General features: G+C 47.9%; 1 protein-coding gene across 2 annotated transcripts in view; it reads right to left on the bottom strand.

The window, feature by feature from the left end:
- The window catches only part of LOC307074784 (uncharacterized protein), a 146,851-nt gene extending 123,905 nt beyond the window's left edge, over window positions 1-22,946 (bottom strand). For both annotated transcript variants that reach the window (XM_079735129.1, XM_079735130.1), the window contains exons 1-5: window positions 22,854-22,946; window positions 20,306-20,422; window positions 6,587-6,703; window positions 5,725-5,841; window positions 4,872-4,973 (exon numbers count right to left, since the gene is read on the bottom strand). In XM_079735129.1, coding sequence (XP_079591255.1) covers window positions 4,872-4,973; window positions 5,725-5,841; window positions 6,587-6,703; window positions 20,306-20,422; window positions 22,854-22,936 — 536 coding nt within the window. In that variant the 5' untranslated portion in view covers window positions 22,937-22,946. The remainder of the gene's footprint in view (window positions 1-4,871; window positions 4,974-5,724; window positions 5,842-6,586; window positions 6,704-20,305; window positions 20,423-22,853) is intronic.
- Between the last annotated feature and the right edge of the window lie 813 nt (window positions 22,947-23,759).

Genomic DNA, 23,759 nt, shown 5'->3' with positions numbered 1-23,759 from the left:
GGATTGCGGGCGCCGGCGTGGCCGTCGGAGGGCCAGGCGTCGGAGGGCGGCGGAGGATGCGGTGAACGGACGGCGCTCCAGCGCCGCCCTACGGCAGGAACTGGTGGGGGCCCCGATGGCGGTGGTCCCCGACCACACCCCCAGGACTAATAGGGACTGTTGGAGACGGGCGTCCCAACCAGGGAGGAAGGCTGCGCCGCAACGGGGCCGCCGCTGGCAGGGGCCAAGGCGGCGGCGCCGACCCCCTGAACATTCGGGACTGTGTGTTGGGTGTTGGGGTCGACGGGACGTCTGACCCCTAAGGTGGGGGCTGTGTGGCGACCACGGGTGTGGGCGCCATGTTCCGGGGCGGCGGGGATTCTGGGAATTGGGGTAGTCAGTTGACAAAGGGGGTTTTGTTGATTTGTTCTGTTGTTGGGGCTAATTTCTCGGGATGATGTGTGTTAATTGTGTGTTGTTCCATTGTTGTATGATGTGTAGTGTGATCGGGACCATTAGTGAGAGTGTTGTGTGTGTTGGTCAGGTGTCCCGTGTTTCTGTTACGTTCGGTTGTTAATAAAGGCAGTCCGTAGTCGTGCGGTGTATGGGGCACGGAACTGCATAATTGTTCAACCTGGGCTCCCGTCTCGTCCTTCCCGTGTTGCTCGCCACAATACTATAGAAAGGGCTATATCAAATATATTTACATAAAACGAAATCCACAATACTGTTCAACTTTGAATGAAACATGGAGCCTTGCATTAGACTACATTCACAAAAAAGTTATCCATCCAAAATGCAACAATCTGACATCATACTATGTGATTGAATGAAAAATGTGAGCTAACTACTACAGCAATCAGAATGAGAAAACATGTTTTATGATTTCTGGTGAATATGTTAAACTATTAATTGCATGCTGTTTCACTATAATGCGTGACATCAGCAAAGTGTTACCTGTAGTAAGTAGCAGCCCCCATTGGCAAGTACTTCATCAGAGTAAGACCCCCCATCCCCTCAGCACCTTCCCCGTCACCCCGAGACCCCCTCACACACCCTTCGTGTGTGTGTGTGGCTTTCCACACGTGATCTTCCTCTGAAGGTGACTTCCCCAAAATTGAACCCACGCTTCATCGGCCCCTACACCATCTCCAAGGTGGTCAATCCCTCTGCGGTTCGCTTGAACCTCCCTCCTGCCCTCCGCCGCATCCACCCCACCTTCCATGTGTCCCGTGTCAAGCCCTTCCGGGGTAGGCATCTGGGTCCCAACCCCGACCCCAAACCCCCCCCCACCCCCCAGACTCGTTGATGGGTTGAGGTTTACACAGTTCGCCGCCTGCTCGACGTCCGCCGTCGGGTTCGGGGCCACCAGTACCTGGTGGACTGGGAGGGCTACGGCCCCGAAGAGAGGAGCTGGGTACCTGCCCGGAACATTGTTGACCCCTCGCTCATCAAAGACGTTCACCGTCAGCATCATGCTCCTTCCACGGTCAACGCCAGGAGGCGTTGGTAGAGGAGGGGCTACTGTCAGGATTCTCGTATGGACTGTTGTTTTTGTCTCCCACTACCTGTTGGAGTGTGATAATTCTGGACTTTGTCTATGTTTGTAGTCATGTGTTGGTCATGTGCCCGGAGTAACACCCATGTCCTTATTTGGGCAACTTCCTGCCTTTGTTTGTTTCCCTCCATTTTCTCTGTTCACCTGTCTCTCATTGGGTATTGATTGGTGGAGTATTTAAACGCTGCCCTTTCTGTTCACTTTGTCAGATCGTCAAGGTATGTACTGTTTGCTACCTGACTACCACATGAGTGAGACTAGCGTGAAGCTTTTACATTTACATTTACATTTAGGGCATTTAGCAGACGCTTTTATCCAAAGCGACTTACAATAAGTGCATTTGTTACAATAAGTACATTTGTCATAAGAAGTGAAACAATATATCGCTGTCGGTACAGTAAAGATGTTCATAGAACCAAGTGCAAGTATTACAATCGCTAGGCTAACCCATTCCCCATGTAAAGCAGTGATAGCAGCTACTGTAGATGCTACACAATTAAGTACCTTGAATAAGTGCAATGTACAAGTGCCAGGACGTACAACATTTAATGGTGGCTGTGCATTGGTTGCTATGCAGAGTCGAGATGAACTCTGAACAGGTGAGTTTTGAGTCTTTTGCGGAAGCTGGTGAGCGACCAGTAGTCGAGGCGGGAGATGACCAGTGATTGGACTAGAAGCTGAGCTGCTTCCCTTGTGAGGAAGGGCCGGATCCTGCGGATGTTGTAAAGTGCAAATCTGCAGGATCGGGCCACCGCAGTGATGTTTGCGGTGCAGCATAACTGATTGTCCAACACTACACCAAGGTTTTTGGCAGTTGGAGAAGGAGATACAGTGATGTTCTCAACAGTGACCAGTAAGTCCATGTGTGGGCAACCTTTCCCTGGTATTAGGAGGAGCTCAGTCTTGTTGAGGTTAAGCCTCAGGTGATGGGCAGTTGTCCAGGTGCTGACTTCTGCCAGACATTCAGATATGCGTGTTGCAATCAGGGCTTTGTCAGATGAGGGAAAGGAGAGAAATAGCTGAGTGTCGTCAGCATAGCAGTGATAGGAAAAGCCGTGGGATGTAATTACAGAGCCCAGAGATCTGGTGTAGAGGGAGAACAGAAGAGGCCCCAGTACCGAGCCTTGAGGGACACCTGTATCAAGCGTGCAAGGTTTGGACAAGGAGCCATTCTATGTTACCTGATAAGTGCGATTCATCAGGTAGGACGTGAACCAGGAAAGGGCAGATTCAGCTATGCCAAGCTCGGCGAGAGTGGCGAGGAGGATCTGGTGGTTCACAGTGTCAAATGCTGCAGACAAGAACCGATGAGAGGGACGAGGCTCTGGCCGCCCGGAGGGACTCAGTCACCGCGAGGAGAGCCGTCTCAGTGGAGTGTGCTTTTTTGAAGCCTGACTGGTGAGGGTCAAGCAGGTTGCTAGATGAGAGATAGGAGGACAGTTGGTTAGCGACGGCACGTTCCAATGTTTTAGAGAGGAATGAAAGAAGAGATACCGGTCTGTAATTCTGGATGTCAGTGGTATCAAGCGTTGGTTTTTTGAGGAGAGGCTTTATTCTGGCAGTCTTGAAAGACGTTGGAACAATGCCAGAAGTGAGGGAGGAGTTAATAAGTGCGGTTAGAAATGGCAGGATGTCGTTTGACAAAGCCTGGAGGAGGGAGGAAGGGATTGTGTCAAGGGGGCAGGTGGTGGCATGGTTAGATGTTATAATTCTCTTTTTAAAGAGAAGCTATAGTTTACTGTTCTTCCCGGTTTTGAACCCTGCCTGTTTTGGACTAAGTCTTCTGCCTATCGGTTTTGGATCTCTTGCCCGTACCTGTCCGTCTGTATCTGTCTGCCTGCCTGCCTGCCTACGAACCCTGCCTGTACCTGAAATCTGATTTGCCTGCTGGACTGTTTGGGAATAAATCCTATTTGATCTGCAATTGATTCCCGCTCTGAGTCGTGACAGGATCTGATAACAACCAACTCATCTCTCATCTGTTTTAAACTCCTACCTCTCGTCCCTGGAGGGGCGTCCATCAACAGGTTGTTCCATAGAGTGGTCACTCTTCAACGAGACGCAGCTGGGTCCAGGGGAGTCTACTCTCTGCTGCTGCTCTGGCCTTCAACACACACACACACACACACACACACACACAAACACAGCTTTTACTCACACTGCAGTTTTTATGCTGACAAGATCATTCTTCTTATTAGGCAGTTTTTACCTGAGAGCATTTCACTTGTTTCAAGCTTTTAAGTCCTTATTTATCTTGATTAGATATTATAAATCATAACTGAGATGTAATTACTCGCTCTTAGTAACCTAATGCTTGAAACTAGAATCACAGAATAGAATTATAAACCAGTTTGATCAACACTGACTTAACAAACTGCTTTGTCAAAGTCATAGTCTAATTTAAGCATGTTATCTTTTCCTTCTCTGATATTAAGGACAGACAATGACCAAATGGAAGTCACTGTTTAACTGTCAATCTTGACCACAGACAGCAGTCATGCTGACCAAACAAAGTAGCGAAAAAGACAGAACCCTGTTCATATCAGGGGAGCATTAATGCTCCTCAGATTTATTTCTCAGTTCAGATTTCTTTGTTTGGCTGTCCACGTTGTGTTTTAAATGAGACCAACATCAGGTTCCAGTGGGTGTGTGTCATACTTGGAACTGATCCGCATATGGATAATAACAATAACAAAGCCGTCACACGAAGCACGCATGGAAATCAAATATGGAGGCCCATGAATACTGATACTACATCAAGTAGGGCTGCTGTGTTGACGTCAGCGGCTTTAAGATCCGCTCATCTGTCCGAATCGCTTAGGACAGACCTTTAGCCTCATAATTCAGAAGACACACAGCTTCCGTAGTCTGGGAGTAGCCTACAAACAAGCTGGTTTGAACTTTGAGTTTGGATGAAATTACACGGCAGGACTTGAGGCTATTTAAGAGAAAACACACATGTGCTGTAGTCGGTGAAAGATCGCAGAGTGCTGTTCACACCGCTCTGAATTAAATCGGATCAGTCACCTTTCAGCAAAACAATTTGGCTACTCTTGCTTGCAGTGTGACAAGGTCAATCCTAGCCTTTTACCACCATGACATTTCCCGCCTCCGCCCCCCCGATCCTCCACCACTGAAGAACCCCCCTCCATGTCTGACCAGTCACTCTCTAAGTTCTCACCTCTTCCCAATAGACTGATTTCCATCTTTACATTTAGAATGTAGATCCATAGAGTGGTCACTCTTCATGGAGACACAGCTGGGTCCAGTGGAGTCTGCTCTCTGCTGCTGGACTCTTATACTCTTATTTCTATAATATCTGATAAATTCTTACCTTTGTTCATGAATTGGCTTCTTTTTTCTGAACAGGTTACGAATGCTCTTCATGGAGACACAGCTGGGTCCAGGGGAGTCTGCTCTCTCCTGCTGCTCTGGCCTTCAACACACACACAGCATTTACTCACACTAATGATGGGGTCATGATGTATCACTGCTGAGCTAAGAGATGGACTATGGAAGCAAATATTTAGCAAAATTCAATCGGAAATCCAATTTGCAATTCAGTTGCAAGTCATTGCATTATGCAATTGACAATTCATTATGCAATTTAATAATGTAATTTGAAAATACGTTATTCAAAGTGTATTTGATTATGCAAAGTGACAATGAAATCCCAAATTCAATTTGAAAAAGTTATAACAATAAAATAAAAATAAAATTAACATTTTGTCACATTTTTTGAGTGCTTTTATTCAAATTGAAAAGCAATAGCATCCCGGTGACTGTAATGCACTTCGCCACGCTTCATGTGTTGCAAAATTCAAATGACATTTCAATCAGCAAAGCGCTTTGCAAAACGCTTTGCAATGCACTTTGAAAAACCTTTTGCAAAATGCTTTGCAAAACGCTGCACTCTTCTAGAAAAACAAGAACCAGGATTTACGGACGTTTGATAGAAGCTGTATCTCTATAATCTCTAGGGCTGTCAGGTTCTGGTCGGTTAGTTGATTGGTTAATCGATATGCACGTGTTGGACCAAATTCTCATCGGTCGGACATTGCAAATTGTTTTATTATCATCTTTTCACCATCTACCAATCGATTGGTCGTAGAGTTGGTTGAATTTAAGACAGCCAATATTTGATTTGGTTGAGTACAGCCCTATAATCATCCCTAATCAATCCTTACCTTCTCTCAATTGACTGTTTTCCATCTTTAAAGCAAATACGATTATCCATAGACCGGTCACTCTTCATGGAGACACAGCTGGGTCCAGGGGAGTCTGTTCTGTCCTGCTGCTCTGGCCTTCAACACACACACAGCATTTACTCAAACTAATGATGGAGTCATGATGTATCACTGCTGAGCTAAGAGATGGACTATGGAAGCAAATATTTAGCAAAATTCAATCGGTAATCCAATTTGCAATCTGCAATTCAATAAGTCATTGCATTATGCAATTGACAATTCATTATGCAATTGAATAATGTAATTTAAAAATACGTTATTCAAAGTGTATTTGAATATGCAAAGTGACAATGAAATCCCAAATTCAATTTGAAAAAGTTATAAAAATGAAATGAAAATAAAATTAACATTTTTTGTCACATTTTTTGAGTGCCTTTATTCAAATTGAAAAGCAATAGCATCCCGGTGACTGTAATGCACTTCGCCACGCTTCATGTGTTGCAAAATTCAAATGACATTTCAATCAGCAAAGCGCTTTGCAAAACGCTTTGCAAAGCGCTTTGCAAAACGATTTGCAAAACGCTGCACTCTTCTAGAAACACAAGAAACAGGATTTACCGACGTTTGATAGAAGCTGTATCTCTATAATCTCTAGGGCTGTCAGGTTCTGGTCAGTTAGTTGATTGGTTAATCGATATGCACGTGTTGGACCAAATTCTCATCGGTCGGACATTGCAAATTGTTTTATTATCATCTTTTCACCATCTACCAATCGATTGGTCGTAGAGTTGGTTGAATTTAAGACAGCCAACATTTGATTTGGTTGAGTACAGCCCTATAATCATCCCTAATCAATCCTTACCGTCTCTCAATTGACTGTTTTCCATCTTTAAAGTGAATACGATTATCCATAGACCGGTCACTCTTCATGGAGACACAGCTGGGTCCAGGGGAGTCTGTTCTCTCCTGCTGCTCTGGCCTTCAACACACACACAGTGTAGAACTTCCCAGTAAGTGTTACTGTTACTTTATTATATATTGGAAGTGATAGATGTTATAATTATACCAGGTTACAGGTTTGTTTATTGTCCTTCCTGATCTCCGTACTGTGTGTCTGTGTATGCGCGATTAGTCCCAGTGCGCAGGTGGCCACGCCTTTAGGTCGCATTTTTTCAGTATCAGTTGATGGTCAGGACTAGTACGCCTTGCCGGTTTACAACCTATCTATTTATCTGTCTAACTAACAGTTATTTTCAACTTGAGAGGTTAGCGTAACTTGGTAGTCAGGCTACGTAGTGCGTGGGTGCTTATTGTTTGTGTGAGTGCAATAAAAGTCCATAAAGTTACTCGAGTTGTATCCGCCGTACTTATCCTGAAACCCTTCCAGTGGGGAGTTTATTGAGCTATAGTAGGTAGCTTAGTGAAAACTGGACAGTTGTAAACCGTCGTCGGAGCCGTGCCGGAGATTGCACGGGCCCTGAGCGGAGGAGCCATCGTTGATGACCGGCGCCGGGAGCGGAGACCCGGAGTCAGTAACGCCACTATAATGGAGGAGTCGAAGCCAAGAGCTAACGGGGCCGTTAAAGGGCTGAAGAACTTCCATAACCGTGAGTAAGGCTGTGTGGATGATATTAAAGCCGCAGAAGGAATAAAGTGACTTTGTTAATGTCAGAGTATTAGAGTGTTTACGGTACTCTGCTTTACGGCTGTCGTAACGTAGCTGTTGATGTTTACTCTAGTGGGTGTTACGGCAGTGGGGGGGGGCTTTTCACGTGAGTCTTCACATGTATGCTGTGGACATGAACCCGAGAGCTCCTGGATAAAGTCAGAAGTAACAACTTACCTGTGTCTGGACATTCCGTGTTTTATTACATGGTGTCAGAAGTGGCCAGTGGTTTTGCAAAGAGTGTAAATCATGGCAAAGTTCAACCCACCGGAGAGTTTTAGCTTTGATAATCCGACGGAGTGGACCAACTGGAAAAGGCGGTTCGAGAGATATCGGACGGCTACGGAGCTCAACAAGAAGTCGGGTGAAGTACAAGTGTGTTCCCTGGTGTACGCAATGGGGAGTGAAGCGGAAAATATTTTCAAGTCGTTTACTTTTACTGACCCAGGACACCAGAATAATTACAATATAGTGATGGAGAAGTTCGACGAGTACTTTTTCCCGCGGCGGAATGTGATCCATGAGCGTGCTGTTTTCCACCAGCGCATGCAGCGGCCTGGCGAGCCGGCAGAGACTTTCATCAGGGCTCTCTATGATTTATCAGAACACTGCGAGTTCGGGGGGGGTAGAGATGAAAATATTCGGGACCGAATCGTGGTGGGGATTCAAGATAAAGAGCAGTCTCGTAAATTGCAGCTCTTGGCGGATCTTACACTGGCGCAGACTATACAGTCTGTTCGCCAGTCAGAGACAGTGAACATGCAGATCAGTGCGCAGGCAGCAGAGGCCATGGCAGCCACGGCATCCGTACAAGAGGTGCGGGGGGCGCGGAAGACGAATATAAAATGGCAGCGCAACGCCGAGAGAGCGGGAAAGACGGAGCACGGGAGGAAGTGCAGCCGGTGTGGGAAAACGGAGCACAAGGATCCAGAGAGATGCCCCGCTCGCAATTCAGCTTGCAACAAATGCGGCAGGAACGGACATTGGCGGAGCCAGTGCAAAACCAAAGCGGTGAGGGAAGTAACAGAGGCAGATGAGCAGAGTGAATACTTCCTGGGATCAGTGAATGCGAACGCGAGTGATGAGTGGACAGTGCAACTTCTGCTTGGTGCAACTCCTGTTAAGTTTAAGATCGATACTGGGGCTGATGCTAGTGTAATGTGTGAAGAGACTTTCAATATGCTCATTCCAGAGAGAGAACTGAAGCAGACTAGTGTATCTTTGACCAGCCCAGGGGGTCAATTAGACTGTAAAGGACGATTTCAAGTTAACACCACATACAAGAAGAACTCATACTCATTCCCAGTGTATGTTATTAGAGGAAAGTCTGTCAACAACTTACTCAGTAGATCCACTGCAGCTGAGATGGGCCTCGTGAAACGGATCGAGGAGGTCCATGGTGCCTTTGGAGAGCATGGCACGCTCAAGACGGAGCCTGTGAGGATACAGGTCAAGGACAACGCCACCCCGTACGCGGTGCAGACTGCGCGCAGGGTCCCAATACCGGTGACGTCCGAGGTCAGGGAGGAGCGGCGCCGCATGGAGGAGTACGGCATCATAGAGGAGGTAACCCAGCCAACCGATTGGTGCGCCCCCATGGTGCCCGTGCTCAAAAAGAACGGAAAGGTTTGTATATGTGTGGATCTTAAGAAACTAAATGAACAGGTAAAGAGAGAGAGATTCATCTTACCTACACCAGAGGAGATTACAGCGGAGCTGTGTGGAGCAACGGTGTTCTCCAGCCTTGATGCAGCCTCTGGGTTCTTCCAGATTCCTCTGCACAGTGAGAGTAGCCTACTCACCACATTCATTACGCCATTTGGCAGGTACTGTTTCCGGCGCTTACCATTCGGGATAACGAGTGCCCCAGAAATTTTCCAAAGGAAAATGTTGGAGACACTTCAAGGCCTACAGGGCGTCTCAGTTTACATGGATGACATTGTTGTGTATGGAAAGGACATGGAAGAGCACGACCTCCATCTCCAGAAGGTCCTGGAGAGAGTCAAGTCTGCTGGGCTCAAGCTCAATAAGGAAAAGTGTAAGCTCAGACAAGAACAGCTCAACTTCCTGGGCCAGGTGGTCGATGCCACAGGCGTGCGGCCGGATCCAGCAAAGGTGCGAGCAATCCGGGAGCTCGCTGCACCAGAGAACGTCCACGAGCTCAAACGTATCCTGGGCATGGTGAACTATCTCGGTAAATATGTGCCGAACCTGTCCACAGTGGGCCAGCCACTGTACGAGCTGCTCCGGTCCAAGACAGCTTGGACCTGGGGTCCCGCACAACACACAGCTTTTGAGAAGCTAAAAGAGCTACTGATGACATCGCCAGTGTTAGTGTTTTATGACGTCAACAGACCCACCGCTGTCTCAGCTGATGCAAGCAGCTATGGGCTCGGTGGCGTGCTGTTGCAGCTCCATGGTCAAAACTGGAAACCAGTCGCATACTGCTCAAGGAGGCTGACAGACGCAGAGACCAGATACGCGCAGATTGAGAAAGAGTGCCTGGCGAGTGTCTGGGCCTGTGAACGGTTTGAAAAATACCTCTAAGGCCTGGAGAGTTTTGAACTTGTGACAGACCACAAGCCCCTGGTCCCACTAATGAACAGTTAAGACTTAGACAACGTTCCATTAAGGTGCCAGAGACTTCTTATGCGGCTCATGCGCTTTAAGCCAGTGGCTGCGTATGCGCCGGGGAAGACCCTTGTTGTGGCAGACACACTGTCACGGAGCCCTCTGAGCAACGCGGAGGACGGGAGAGACACACACTCTGAGGTTCAGTGCTACATTGCAGCAGTCATGGACAGCGTGCCAGCTACCCCACAGAAGATGAACAACATCAGAGCAGCTATTGCAGCTGATGAGAAGCTGCAGACAGTGATCAGGTATATTGGGTCCGGCTGGCCAGAACACGCATGCCAAGTACCAAGTAACATACGTGAGTACTTCTCTATGAGAGATGAACTTTCAGAGTATGGCGGGATGGTCGTGAGAGGAAGCCGCATCGTGATACCAGGGACGCTGAGGGCAGACATCCTTGAGAGAATCCACGACGGACATCAAGGGCTCTCAAAGTGTCGGGACAGGGCAAACGCCGCTGTCTGGTGGCCCGGCATCTCCTCACAACTGAAACACAAGGTGTTGTCATGTCAGTCCTGCTGTGAGTTGAGAAGAGCACAGCAGAAGGAGCCGTTGATCTCTACCCCGCTCCCCGACAGACCATGGCAGCGCATAGCTCTGGACCTATGTGAACATAATAAACAGAACTACTTAATCATCTCAGACTACTACTCGAGATACATCGAGATATTGCACATGAAAACAACAACAAGTGCTCATGTCTCTCTGAAGCTGAAAGCTATATGCGCCCGCTACGGCATTCCAGATGTGGTCGTCAGCGACAACGGGCCGCAGTTCACAAGCACAGAGTTTCGAGACCTCGCGAAAAGCCGTGAGCTTGACTTTGAACACGTCACCTCAAGCCCACACAACGCACAAGGCAACGGTCACGCAGAGAGGGCGGTGCAGACCGCAAAGCGAATATTGAAACAGAACGACCCTCTCATCGCACTCATGTGCTACAGGTCAACACCATGCAGCACAACTGGAGCCAGCCCAGCTGAACTACTAATGGGCCGGAAGATTCGAACGACACTGCCTACCCTCGAGAGAAACCTGCAGCCCTCATGGCCCGACGGGCAGCGCATCAGGCAGAAGGACGAGGCAGAGAAGAAGAAGCAAGCCTTCTACTACAACAGACGCCATGGGGCCAGACCCCTACCCCCACTTCCGCCTGGTGGTAACGTCCTCACCAAGCTGGACCACCAGAAATCCTGGACAGCTCCTGCAGTTGTGACCGCTGAGAGTGTCACGCCACGCTCTTACATCATCCAGACGCAGCAGGGGGCAAGACTCAGGCGCAACCGGCGCCACCTGCAGGAGATGCCTGCTCCACAGCCGCCTGGAGGCAAAGCACCTGTCTTACCTGTTTGCACGGACAATCCGGACATCAATCGACAGCAGGGGGACTCCAGTGTCAGCATGCATGCTGGTGCTGAAAATCTGTCACAGACCAGGTCTGGACGGATCTCTAAGCCAGTCATCAGACTGGACTTGTGAGTTAACATGTCCTCGCACTCATGGCCTTTGGGGGGGGAAGAAGGGAAAAGAGTTCCAGGCGTGGTAACCTTTAAACCACATAAAAGAGTTCCAGGTGGTAAAGCCACATAAAAAGAAAAAGAGTTCCATAGAATGTTATAAACTGATGTGTCTTAATATCAAAAGAGTTCAGTAATGCAAACTGTTATCTTATAGTGAAAAGTAATTTAATAATCGTTTGATAATCTAAAGGTTTATTGAATATAAGTACTACAGAAGACAGACCAAGGGTTGAATGTCGTTTATTGATATTTAATGAAGAATGACATTGTTTACATTTCACAAGATGTTTAATGTGGTCCTGCTTATTGCTACAGAATAGCATTGTTCTTTACAGAATGTTTATCTGTTTACTTTATTGAGGAAAGTAGAACTAAAAAGGGGAGACGTCAGAGTATTAGAGTGTTTACGGTACTCTGCTTTACGGCTGTCGTAACGTAGCTGTTGATGTTTACTCTAGTGGGTGTTACGGCAGTGGGGGGGGGCTTTTCACGTGAGTCTTCACATGTATGCTGTGGACATGAACCCGAGAGCTCCTGGATAAAGTCAGAAGTAAGAACTTACCTGTGTCTGGACATTCCGTGTTTTATTACAGTTAACAACGCCGCTACCAGCCATAGCAACCGGGGTAAGACGCCTGTCGTTCGCGGGAAGACGTCTGTGTCGTTCGCGAACGAGTCGTTCGTTTTGAGCGAATCTTTTGGACGAGTCGTTCGTTTCGAACGAATCTTTTGGACGAGTCCTTTAAATGAGTCCTTTCGCTAAAAGGTGATTTTAGTGATTCTGTTCACCTAGAGAAGCCAAAATGGCGGATGACAAGCCAGATCTAGAGAGCTTAAAGCGGAGGCGCTCACATGCGCAAAGAAACTTTACAACAAGAATAAACCGCCTTGATGTTAGTGCTGGTCGTTTACGTGAAGTTGAGTTGTCAGAAGAGTTGGCGAGATTGAAGGATGATTATGACAAGCTCCTCGATGTCGGTAATGAATATATCGACGCACAGAGCCAGATAGACCCTACAGGTGACGACAGTGAGTCGCGGGACGCCCTGGAGAAGAGAGATGCCAGTGAGCAAAGGTTCCTTGAAACTGAGGGCAAGATCATGGAAATGCTGTGGTCCAAGTATGCAGCGCCGGACATAGATGCTCTCGTAACACAGTTCAAGTCTGCCTTTGATCAGGCTGAGGCGCTCGGGAAAAGTATAGTAGTGCCATGGACGCAGCAAGGGGTCTACAATGGTAAATTGGATAAGAAACTCGATGAACTCAGAGAGGCTGTGTACGCTTGGAGAGACTATCGACCGCATGGAAAGGACAAATGGATGCTCCTTTTATCATTGAGAGAGGACAAGGAGCAACTGATGGATGAGTGGACCTGCCAACGTGACAATGAGGTTATGAAGAGGAACTGTACAGAACAAAGTGACGGTGGCGACGGTGACGGAGGTGAGGAGGAAGAGGATGAAGATGTGGCAGGTGATGGTGCGGTCGGTGGGCATGTCGCAACAGCTAGCGACAGCCTTACAGCTGCAGGTAACATCACTTTTACCCAACAGACATTACAGCCCACTCTGCAGTCGCGACGGTCTGATGGTGGACTTGGTGTCAGTTCCGCCCTACCTCCAACCCTTGCCAGCACGCCACGACCGTTGAGTGTTTGTGCCTCTCCAGCAGTCGATATCAGCATGGGGCAAGGTAGTAGCATGCCATATAGTGGCCCTGGTGCATACGTTTGTGGGAATATCAGCTCTCAATGGGCCCGACCAAACATAAGGCTCACACCCATAAGTTTGCCTAAGTTCTCCGGGGACAGGAGGGACTATTGGCGCTGGAAGGCTGAATGGGAGAGCATCCAGGCGCAAGCGGAGCCTACGGGGTCAAGGGAATGCAAGAAACTTCACTTGCTAGACAGTATAGGTGAGACTGTGAAAAGTGAACTCAGACTATCGCGTTGCAGAGATGCAATCGATATCTTTAGGGAATTAGAGAACCGTTATGGTGATAAAGCACAAACGGCAGAAGAGATCGTTTTGGAGCTACAATCACGTCCTGCTGTAAAGAACCACCAGCCACGGGAGTCGTTAGAATTGATCCTAGCAGTGGAGAGGGCAGCAATGGACCTCACAGACCTGGGGTGCGAAGACGCAATACAGAATCAGTTGGTGATTCGGTCTTTAGAGAGCAAGCTCCCTGATGTCATGAAAAGAGAGTGGCTCATGTGTGTGAGAAACCCTGTTAACAACGTCCTACCAAGAAACCATTTTGACAGTCTCTTGATGTTCCTGGAAGACCAAAAGTCGTTGCTCGTGAGGTTGGAACAGTTGCTTCCCAGTAAGCCATGGCCTGCTAATGCTCCTAAGAGACCAAGCTACCGGGAGAAATCAGGTGACGGGTGGAGAGAAAAGAAGTCGTTCACTAAGACTACAGCGAGTGAAGTCAAAAGAGACTCCAAGCAGATACCATGTGCCGCGTGTGGCGATGAAGAACATGGAGGTAAACTGTTTCGTTGTAAAGCTTTCAGGAAGGCCAGTCTGTCGGAGAAGAAAGCTCAGGTGAAGAAGGCAAAAGCGTGTACAAAGTGCCTGGATGTTCACGGGATCGATGGTGACTGCACCCCAAGGTTCCTCTGTCGTAAGGAGGAGAGTAAGATAGGCAACATTCCGGTAGACCACCACTATTTCCTCTGCCCTAAAGCACCAACAATGAAGGATGCTGCTAAGAAGGAAAACAAAGCAGAGGAAAAGAGGGGACCTCGTGGTCCGACAGAGGAGCAAGAGGCTGTGTTCGCCGGGTTGAGACTGACTCCCCACCAGTTGGAGGCGGTCCGCAGGGCCTGTACTAATAAGGCAATGTCGAGAGCGTGTTCTGGCAAGGATCCGATAGAACAGAGTGGCTTGAAAGAACATCCAGTCCTCATGATGCTTTTACCTGTCACGGCAAAGAGAGGAGACAGCCTTGGAGCCTTGATTGATCTCGCTTCTGACACTAATTACATTACGCACCAAGCTGCTGAAAGACTCGGACTGACCGGTGAACCAATCTCCCTTGTCGTATATGGTGTTGGCACGATGAAGGTGAGAGTTGACACAAAAAGGTATCTCGTAACAATAAAGGTGTGGACCTCACGAGGAACTTTGAGGTTCCACGAGATGATCTGCTACAGGATGGAAGACATCGCCAAAATGGATCGAGTGGTGAGTTCGGAGCGGCTGGAGCAGTTTTTCCCTGAAGCTGAACCGGGAGAACTGGCCCGCCCAGGGAAGATCGATCTTTTGATCAGTGCTCGAGAAGGCCGATTAGCTCCACAAAGACTGCAACGGGTCGGCGACCTGGTGTTGTGGGACGGTCCTCTAGGCAAGACAGTGAGTGGTGTGCATCCTAACCTCTTCGAAGAAGTGGTGGTGACCACATGGCAGTCGGAGACGCACTTTGCACACTCCATGAGGATGGTAGCTGTCAAAGTTGAAGAACACTTCGTTGGAAGGCCAGGAAGCCATTTGGAACGAGGGTGCAGTATGGAAGTTCGAATGACAGCAGCATGCAATAAAGAGGTCCTTGAGTGGCTAAAATGGGACAGCATCGATGCTGCCTGTGACCCTACCTGTGGAGGGTGTCGCTGTGGAAAGTGCCCACCGGGAGGAAAGGAGATGACCCTGGCTGATGAGAAAGAGCTGGAAATAATAAGGGCAGGTCTAACCTTCAGAGAGAGTGACATCCACAGCGACCAGCCACACTGGGATGCGAAGTACCCCTGGAAGGAAAACCCAGCCTCTCTTCCCAACAACCGAAGGGCTGTGGAAGCAACGTTCCTGAGAAGCAGCTGATGAAAGACCCCGTGTGGAAAGAAGCTTACATGAGGCAAGTGCACGAGATGGTAGACATGGGAGCTGCTGTTAAGCTCACTAAGGATGTGATGGACAGCTGGGATGGTGCAGTGTGGTGGGTGAGCCACCAAACCGCACCAAACCCCCACTCAGTGACTACACCGGTGCGCCTCGTTTGGAATAGCAGCCAGGAGTTCAGAGGGGTGAGCATGAATGGCATTTTGCTCAAAGGCCCAGACGTCCTAAACCCTATCAGAGGGGTGCTCCTCAGATTCCGGGAAGGAGAACATGCAGCCATAGGAGACATCACCAAGATGTATAATTCGGTATGGCTGGAGGAGCGAGAGGTCCATGTGCATCGGTTCCTATGGAGAGACTCACCGGAAGATGAGATTGAGGATTTTGCTGTCGTGAGGGTGAACATGGGAGATAAACCAGCGGGGTGCATTGCGCAGGTTGCCATGCGAGAGACCGCGAAGTTACCCCAGTTTTCTGATATGAAGGAGGAAAAAAGAGTCATTGAGGAAGACTCCTACGTTGATGACCTCCTTACGTCCCACAATGACCCTGACTGTCTAGACAAGATCCTAAAGGGAGAGGAGAAGATACTGAAAGCAGGAGGCTTCTACCTCAAGCCCTGGGTCCGGTCTGGTCAGAGTGGGAGGCGGGACGGGACAGGGTCCAAGCCAGTGACTCTGGATTTGCCCAACCAGCTAAGGGAGGAAGATAACAAAGCCCTGGGGGTTGGTTACCTAGTGCAAGAGGAAAAACTCTTTGTGATGGTCTCCATCAACTTCTCCAAAAGGAAGAAGAAGATGAGAACTGAGGTTGACCTCACTGAAGAAGAAGTGGAAGCAAAGACACCAAACCCACTGACTCGTCGTGTTCTACTGAGCCAGATCGCCGGACTGTATGACCCGATCGGTCTAGCAACACCTGTGAAACAGAAAGGAGGGATTCTTGTGAGAAGAGCCTTCCAGGAAGCTGGCAAGCTTACCAAAGATACCTGGGATGAACCTCTGTCTGACGAGCTCAGAGGAAAAGCAATTGAACTGTTTAAGGAGTACGCTCGTCTGAGTAGCATCAAGTTCCACAGAAGCCTCACGCCCTCCGACTGGAGGGGTAAACCCTGGGGTATCACGTTTTCTGACGGGAGCTGTGAGTCCTATGGTGCTGTACTGTACTTGCGATGGGAGACGTCACATGGTGTGGTCACCCGGCTGGTAGAGTCAAAAGCCAAGTTAACCCCCCTCGACCAGAAAGGTGACGCGGTCAAGGCTGAGGTCTGTGGGGCTGTCTTTGCCTCACGTCTAAAAACATACGTATCGAAGCATGGACGATTGGATGTGGAGAAGTGGTACCACTTCATTGACAGTCAAACGGTGCTGGGAGCCATCCAGAGAGAGAGCTACGGATTCCAGACGTTCTTCGCGAACCGAGTCGGAGAGATTCAGAAGGCTGGGCCTGTAACTGACTGGTGGTGGATACCAGGCGAGGTCAACATCGCTGATCTAGTCACGAGGGGGTGCTCTCCTGAACTGCTGGATGAGGACTCTGTGTGGCAGAAAGGTCCCATGTTCCTGTCTGGCCCAGTGGAGGATTGGCCCATGAAGTCCGCTTCAGAAGTGGCAGCTGATGCTAGGGAGATGGTGAGCAAACTCCAGAGAAAGGCCTTTTCGGCAGTCCTCACCAGAGCTCAAGCCAAGAAGTTGTTGAACCCTACAAGTCCTGTTGGTGAAGGTCCAATAGTCACAGATGGAGTGAGCGGTGCTCCAGCATCCTCAGGAAATGGGATGAAATTGACCTCAATTGAGACCAAGGAAACGGAGATGCTGTGGGGAGCCAGGCTCATAGACCAAGTGGATCCAAGAAGGTGCAGTTCTCTGACTAAGCTCTGTGGAGTAGTCGGTTATGTCCGCAGAGCTGTGAAGAAGTGGTTGGCCCGTGTAGGCAGGGCCTCTATGCCAGTAAAGTGGGAGGCGGTACTGACAGTAAAGGAACGCAAAGCTGCATTCCAAGACCTGTGCCTAGCCGCCCAGGAGGGAGTTACGTTTCCTGTGACGACGCTAAACAGGCTCGTTGTCAGCAGGGAGGAAGTCTCAGGACTCCTGAAATGCCATGGTAGAGTCCAGGTCATTACCCAGGGAGAGACCGGTGTTCCCCTGGTCCCCTACAATGCGTGGATCAGCACCCTTCTCACACGAGAGGCCCATGAAGCTAACCACGAAGGTGTTGCTGGCACACTCCTCCGGGTGAGGTCTAAAGCATGGGTTGTGCTGGGACCAAGGATTGCCAGAAATGTCATTGACTCCTGTATGCACTGTCGGAAGGCCAAAGCGAGAATGTGCAAACAGGTGATGAGTGAGCTCCCCCTCGAACGAACTGAACCAGCTGCACCCTTCGAATTTACAACGTTGGACCTTTTCGGCCCCTATGTCGTTAAAGATACTATAAGGCGTAGAACAAAGATGAAAGTCTGGGGTGTGGTGTTCAGCTGTATGGCTTCGAGAGCAGTACATGCTGACATTGTGGAAGATCTGTCGACGGAAGGATTCCTGAAAGCATACCAGCGCTTCACGGCTCTCAGGGGTCACCCAAGAAAGCTCTGGTCAGATCAAGGGACCAACTTTGTGGGCGCCAGGCCAGTATTACAGGAGTTGTATGAGTTCCTAAGTAGCATCGACAAAGATCAAGTCCAGAAGAAGGCGGCAGCTGTAGGAACTGACTGGATGTGGGTGCTTCACCCGGCGGACTCTCCCCACCGGAATGGGGCAGCTGAGGCAGCTGTCCGTGTACTCAAGAGAGGGTTAAGCAGTGTTGGCGAGGAAGGTAACCTGACAGCGCTGGAGTTCCAGACCCTCCTGTACCTGGCTGCTAACCTGTCAAATGAGAGACCAATTGGTGCCAGAGCCCAGGTACAAGATGAGGCCGTCGAAGTCATCACTCCCAACTCTCTTCTCCTCGGTCGCGCAGGACCCAGTGGGGACTCCCGAGGCTTTGAGTATCCTACTTACCCCATCATGCGTCTGAGAGCAATCCAGATCGAGGTTGACAAGTTCTGGAAGAGGTGGAGCCAGCTGGCAGGTCCGGGCCTCTACATCCGTCAGAAGTGGCACGCACCTGCTAGAAACGTTGCAGCGGGAGACCTGGTGTGGTTGGCTGACCAGAACGCGCTGAGGGGCCAGTTCAGGCTTGGTCGGGTCGTGGAGGTGTGTCCCGACGTGAAGGGCGTAGTACGAGATGTGAGGGTGAGAACATGTCAAAGCTGTCCAGTTTTCGATGGACAGCCCAAGAAAAGCCGAGGTGTGCAGAACTATCCCTCCACCATCCTCCACAGGGACGTTAGGAGGTTGGTGGTTCTGCTTCCAGCGGAGGATCAAGACCCCCCCACTACCATCCTCCCGGAGGCTGGTGGTGTGTTTCGGTGAAGGATCAAGACCCCCCCACTGCCATCCTCCCGGAGGCTGGTGGTGTGTTTCGGTGAAGGATCAAGAAACCCCCACTGCCATCCTCCCGGAGGCTGGTGGTGTGTTTCGGTGAAGGATCAAGACCCCCCCACTACCATCCTCCCGGAGGCTGGTGGTGTGTTTCGGTGAAGGAGGTCATAATGTCATCAAGGACAATGTGATGTTTATGGGCATTGAGACTACCTTGAACCTATGGTTATTTATGTTGTGACATTCGTTCATGGGGAAAACTCAGAAGTTTAACTGTTTTGGTTATGGTGGCCTACTTGAATTCTAGAATCAGTAGGCCAAGTGGGAGGTGTAGAACTTCCCAGTAAGTGTTACTGTTACTTTATTATATATTGGAAGTGATAGATGTTATAATTATACCAGGTTACAGGTTTGTTTATTGTCCTTCCTGATCTCCGTACTGTGTGTCTGTGTATGCGCGATTAGTCCCAGTGCGCAGGTGGCCACGCCTTTAGGTCGCATTTTTTCAGTATCAGTTGATGGTCAGGACTAGTACGCCTTGCCGGTTTACAACCTATCTATTTATCTGTCTAACTAACAGTTATTTTCAACTTGAGAGGTTAGCGTAACTTGGTAGTCAGGCTACGTAGTGCGTGGGTGCTTATTGTTTGTGTGAGTGCAATAAAAGTCCATAAAGTTACTCGAGTTGTATCCGCCGTACTTATCCTGAAACCCTTCCAGTGGGGAGTTTATTGAGCTATAGTAGGTAGCTTAGTGAAAACTGGACACACAGCATTTACTCAGACTAATTATGGAGTCATGATGTATCACTGCTGAGCTAAGAGGTGGACTATGGAAGCAAATAATTAGCAAAATTCAATTGGTAATCCAATTTGCAATTTGCAATTCAATAAGTCATTGCATTATGCAATTGACAATTGATTATGCAATTGAATAATGTAATTTAAAAATACGTTATTCAAAGTGTATTTTAATATGCAAAGTGACAATGAAATCCCAAATTCAATTTGAAAAAGTTATAACAATGAAATGAAAATAAAATTAACATTTTTTGTCACATTTTTTGAGTGCCTTTATTCAAATTGAAAAGCAATAGCATCCCGGTGACTGTAATGCACTTCGCCACGCTTCATGTGTTGCAAAATTCAAATGACATTTCAATCAGCAAAGCGCTTTGCAAAACGCTTTGCAAAGCGTTTTGCAAAACGATTTGCAAAACGCTGCACTCTTCTAGAAACACAAGAACCAGGATTTACCGACGTTTGATAGAAGCTGTATCTCTATAATCTCTAGGGCTGTCAGGTTCTGGTCGGTTAGTTGATTGGTTAATCGATATGCACGTGTTGGACCAAATTCTCATCGGTCGGACATTGCAAATTGTATTATTATCATCTTTTCACCATCTACCAATCGATTGGTCGTAGAGTTGGTTGAATTTAAGACAGCCAAGATTTGATTTTGTTGACTACAGCCCTATAATCATCCCTAATCAATCCTTACCTTCTCTCAATTGACTGTTTTCCATCTTTAAAGAGAATATGATTGTCCATAGACCGGTCACTCTTCATGGAGACACAGCTCGGTCCAGGGGAGTCTGCTCTCTGCTGCTGCTCTGGGCTTCAACACACACACAGCATTTACTCAAACTAATGATGGAGTCATGATGTATCACTGCTGAGCTCTGAGGTGGACAACACACACACACACACACACACACACACACACACACACACACACACACACACACACACACACACACACACACACACACACACACACACACACACACACACCTCCAGCAGCTCAAGAGTCAAAAGTAGAGCAAGTACACAGGATACTGTCTCAGTATGAGTATAAGTACACAGGATACTGTCTCAGTTTGAGTGTAAGTACACAGGATACTGGCTCAGTATGAGTATAAGTACACAGTAAACTGCCTCAATATGAGTATAAGTACACAGGATACTGGCTCAGTATGTGTATAAGTACACAGTAAACTGCCTCAGTATGAGTATAAGTGCACAGGATCCTAGCTCAGTGTGGGGGACGTGTGACGTCTGACCTGCAGGGGGAGTATGGGCAGGTTGGGAGCACACAGGATCGGCTGGGGGGTTGGAGTGCAGACACCTGCTCGCAATCAGGCCAATCGGGGAGTGTGTACTTATGTGCCTGCTTTGTGTTGTTGTGGGAGAACCAGGAGTGAATGGACTAGAGAGATCCACGGCGAGAGTGAGTGGAGATGGCATCAGAGAACCACACGGAAGGGACTCTCTCGGGAATCCTATGTTATCGTTTTTGGAGTTGTTGTGTTCCACTTCTAAGGACGATAAACAAGCTCCCACTGAGGGACGACAATTCAGCCACGCATATTCATTGAACCCACTACACTCAGTATGAGTATAATAACACAGGATACTGGCTCAGTATGAGTATAAGTACACAGGATACTGGCTCAGTATGAGTACACACACACACACACACACACACACACACACACACACACACTAGTGGAGGCTTCTCTAGTGAAGAGAGGGAGGAAGATCCTCCCTAACATTGTTGAGAATAAAAAATATAGATTGCCCAGACTACTGTAATGAATTAATGCCCTTAAATATGACTACTTTAATGCCTTAGTATATGTAATGTTTGTTTCCCTGGCTAAAGGGACATTAGCACCACCCATTACCTATTGACAATTACTTCAGGGAGGACATTCCTCCCTCAGCCTCCAATGACTCCCATTCATTTCCCTGAAAGTGTTGGCAGTCAGTGAATAACATGGGGTTCAATGGGAGAGAGGAGGAAAGTCCTCCTCTGAGTGGGTGTGACTAGCTAAGGGATCTGGATCCCGCCTATGTCTATTCACGAATAAGCTGGAGCACTGGCTGCGCTATGGACCAATAAGCAGGAGTTCTAGCTGTGGAGCAACCTGGAGGGAGTGGTTATCCCCTCAAGACTAGGCTACGAGAACCAACAAACCCGCTCAGTCGAATGCCTCGTTTCCACCGAGCGGTGCGCTACTGTTCGTTGCCGTACAGTGCGGCTCTGTTCGCTTTATGTTGGTGTTTCCACCGAGCGGTGTGGTTCAGTGCGGCTCGGTTAGCTTATATTGGTGTTTCCACCGCCAAAAGTTAGGCAAGGTCCCAAAATAAACGCGCTGAGCCTACATATTTTTCGACACTCCTCCGTTGGATTACCAAGCCGTCTGAAAGGGTGGCGAAAACGTGGCGCTACACACGCCGTTATTCTGAAATCACTTAAAAAATATCTTTGGTAATGGTTTGGTATGACCAGGTCACTGGTATCTTTGCAACACAAACAGCAAAGAGGATTGACTTGATCTATTAATGAAGTCCCTCAATCTGAATTGACTTAACACCATGACCAACATTCTGAAACAACCATTAACATCCACATTTGCCTCAAACAATGTTAGGCTTACAGCACATGTAAATAGATGTGAAATAATGTTCTTGTTGATCTTTTAATTATTTGTTACTCTGACTATTCTGTTTGATATTGTGGAAAGATTTTAGTGAATGATTCAGAGCATGATGCGTTTTAAATGGCATCACTTTTGGTCATTTGTCTTCATTTTTCTTAAAACAATTGTAGCTGAAAATAAACAAAGCCAAATTACAACCAATAGCTTCAGTCATTATGGGCAATAAATGGCCCAATGAGAGGCCCAGATTTTTTTATTTAGTTAAATCAAGAGTAGTCCTAATTTGACTAATGGGCTTTGCATCCTTTCCTTCTGCCCTTGTAGTCCAAGATATGCTTCCCACCAGCTTTCAAAGTGCAATGCTGCCCCTGGTGGATTTGAATCAATTTTATTATCGTAATTAACCCTCCCTGCTATTTTGTAGTTCACCAAAACACCCTGAAACAACTTGAGTCTCACATACTTATGCCACCATACGCCACTAACAGTGCAAGTAGTAATGATCATCATGAACATCAATCAATGAGCATCATGGAGTCATGATGTATCACTGCTGAGCTCTGAGGTGGACAACAGTCACAGAGAGAGAGATACTCTCCTTACCTCTTAGCTTTGCTCCGGTGGCCATGTTTCCCAGACAGAGTGGTCTTAGAGGTAGGACCCCCCTCCTCTCTCTCCTCATCCATAGTAGACTGGAGACCTGGACACAAACACAACTCATCCATCACTTCATTTGGCTTTTGTACTTTAGCTGTTTATTGAGATAGAAGATCATTGTGACTGCGTCACACTAAAGCATTATGGACGTCATGGACCATCAATATGAACCCCACAACGTAACCACACTGCCCTCACTACAGTACAGATGTGTACAGCAGATGAGAACTGACAGATGAAGAATTAAACACCTTGAAGACTGTAACTGTGCTTAAACTACAACACAAAAAAAAAAATGCAAAAGACTTAAAAAAAATGTGCAATTAAAAGTAAAAAACCTTAGAATAATTTTTCCACTGGAACGAAGTCTGAATTCCGTCACTTTACTGAACCACAGATTCCATATATGTCAACTGGTGAAGCTCAACACATCGATAGGGTATCCTCTTATGACCAAAAAGTCCATTTCTCTCCCTCCATGGCGGTGGTTTAGGCCATAGGAATCGAGTCCAGATCCACAGGAACCCCCCTGTGAAAGTGGTACAGTCCAGCTACAGGCTACTAGTTGGTTCTGTAAAACTGTAAATAACCAGTCAATACGCACAAATATTTAACTTTTTTAAATATTAGCACATTGAAAGGATTTTTGTCTCGTCCTTCTTTTAATTTGGAGTAGCATCAAGACAAACGAATCACTTGAATATTGAACGCAGTGTTCAATTTACCACACGGGTCAGAAAAGCAGTGAAACATGTGTTGTACCTCTACAGTAAACTTTATTTTTTTAATTGATAAGCGATACACAGACACATTTACCAGGACCAGGACCCGGACCGGGACAGGGACTGGGAC

The sequence above is a fragment of the Pollachius pollachius genome (genome assembly GCF_949987615.1).
Source record: "Pollachius pollachius genome assembly, chromosome: 4".
In the NCBI taxonomy this organism is placed as follows: domain Eukaryota; kingdom Metazoa; phylum Chordata; class Actinopteri; order Gadiformes; family Gadidae; genus Pollachius; species Pollachius pollachius.
The sequence above is the reverse complement of the archived record's forward strand: the minus strand, read 5'-3'. Positions and strand labels throughout refer to the sequence as shown.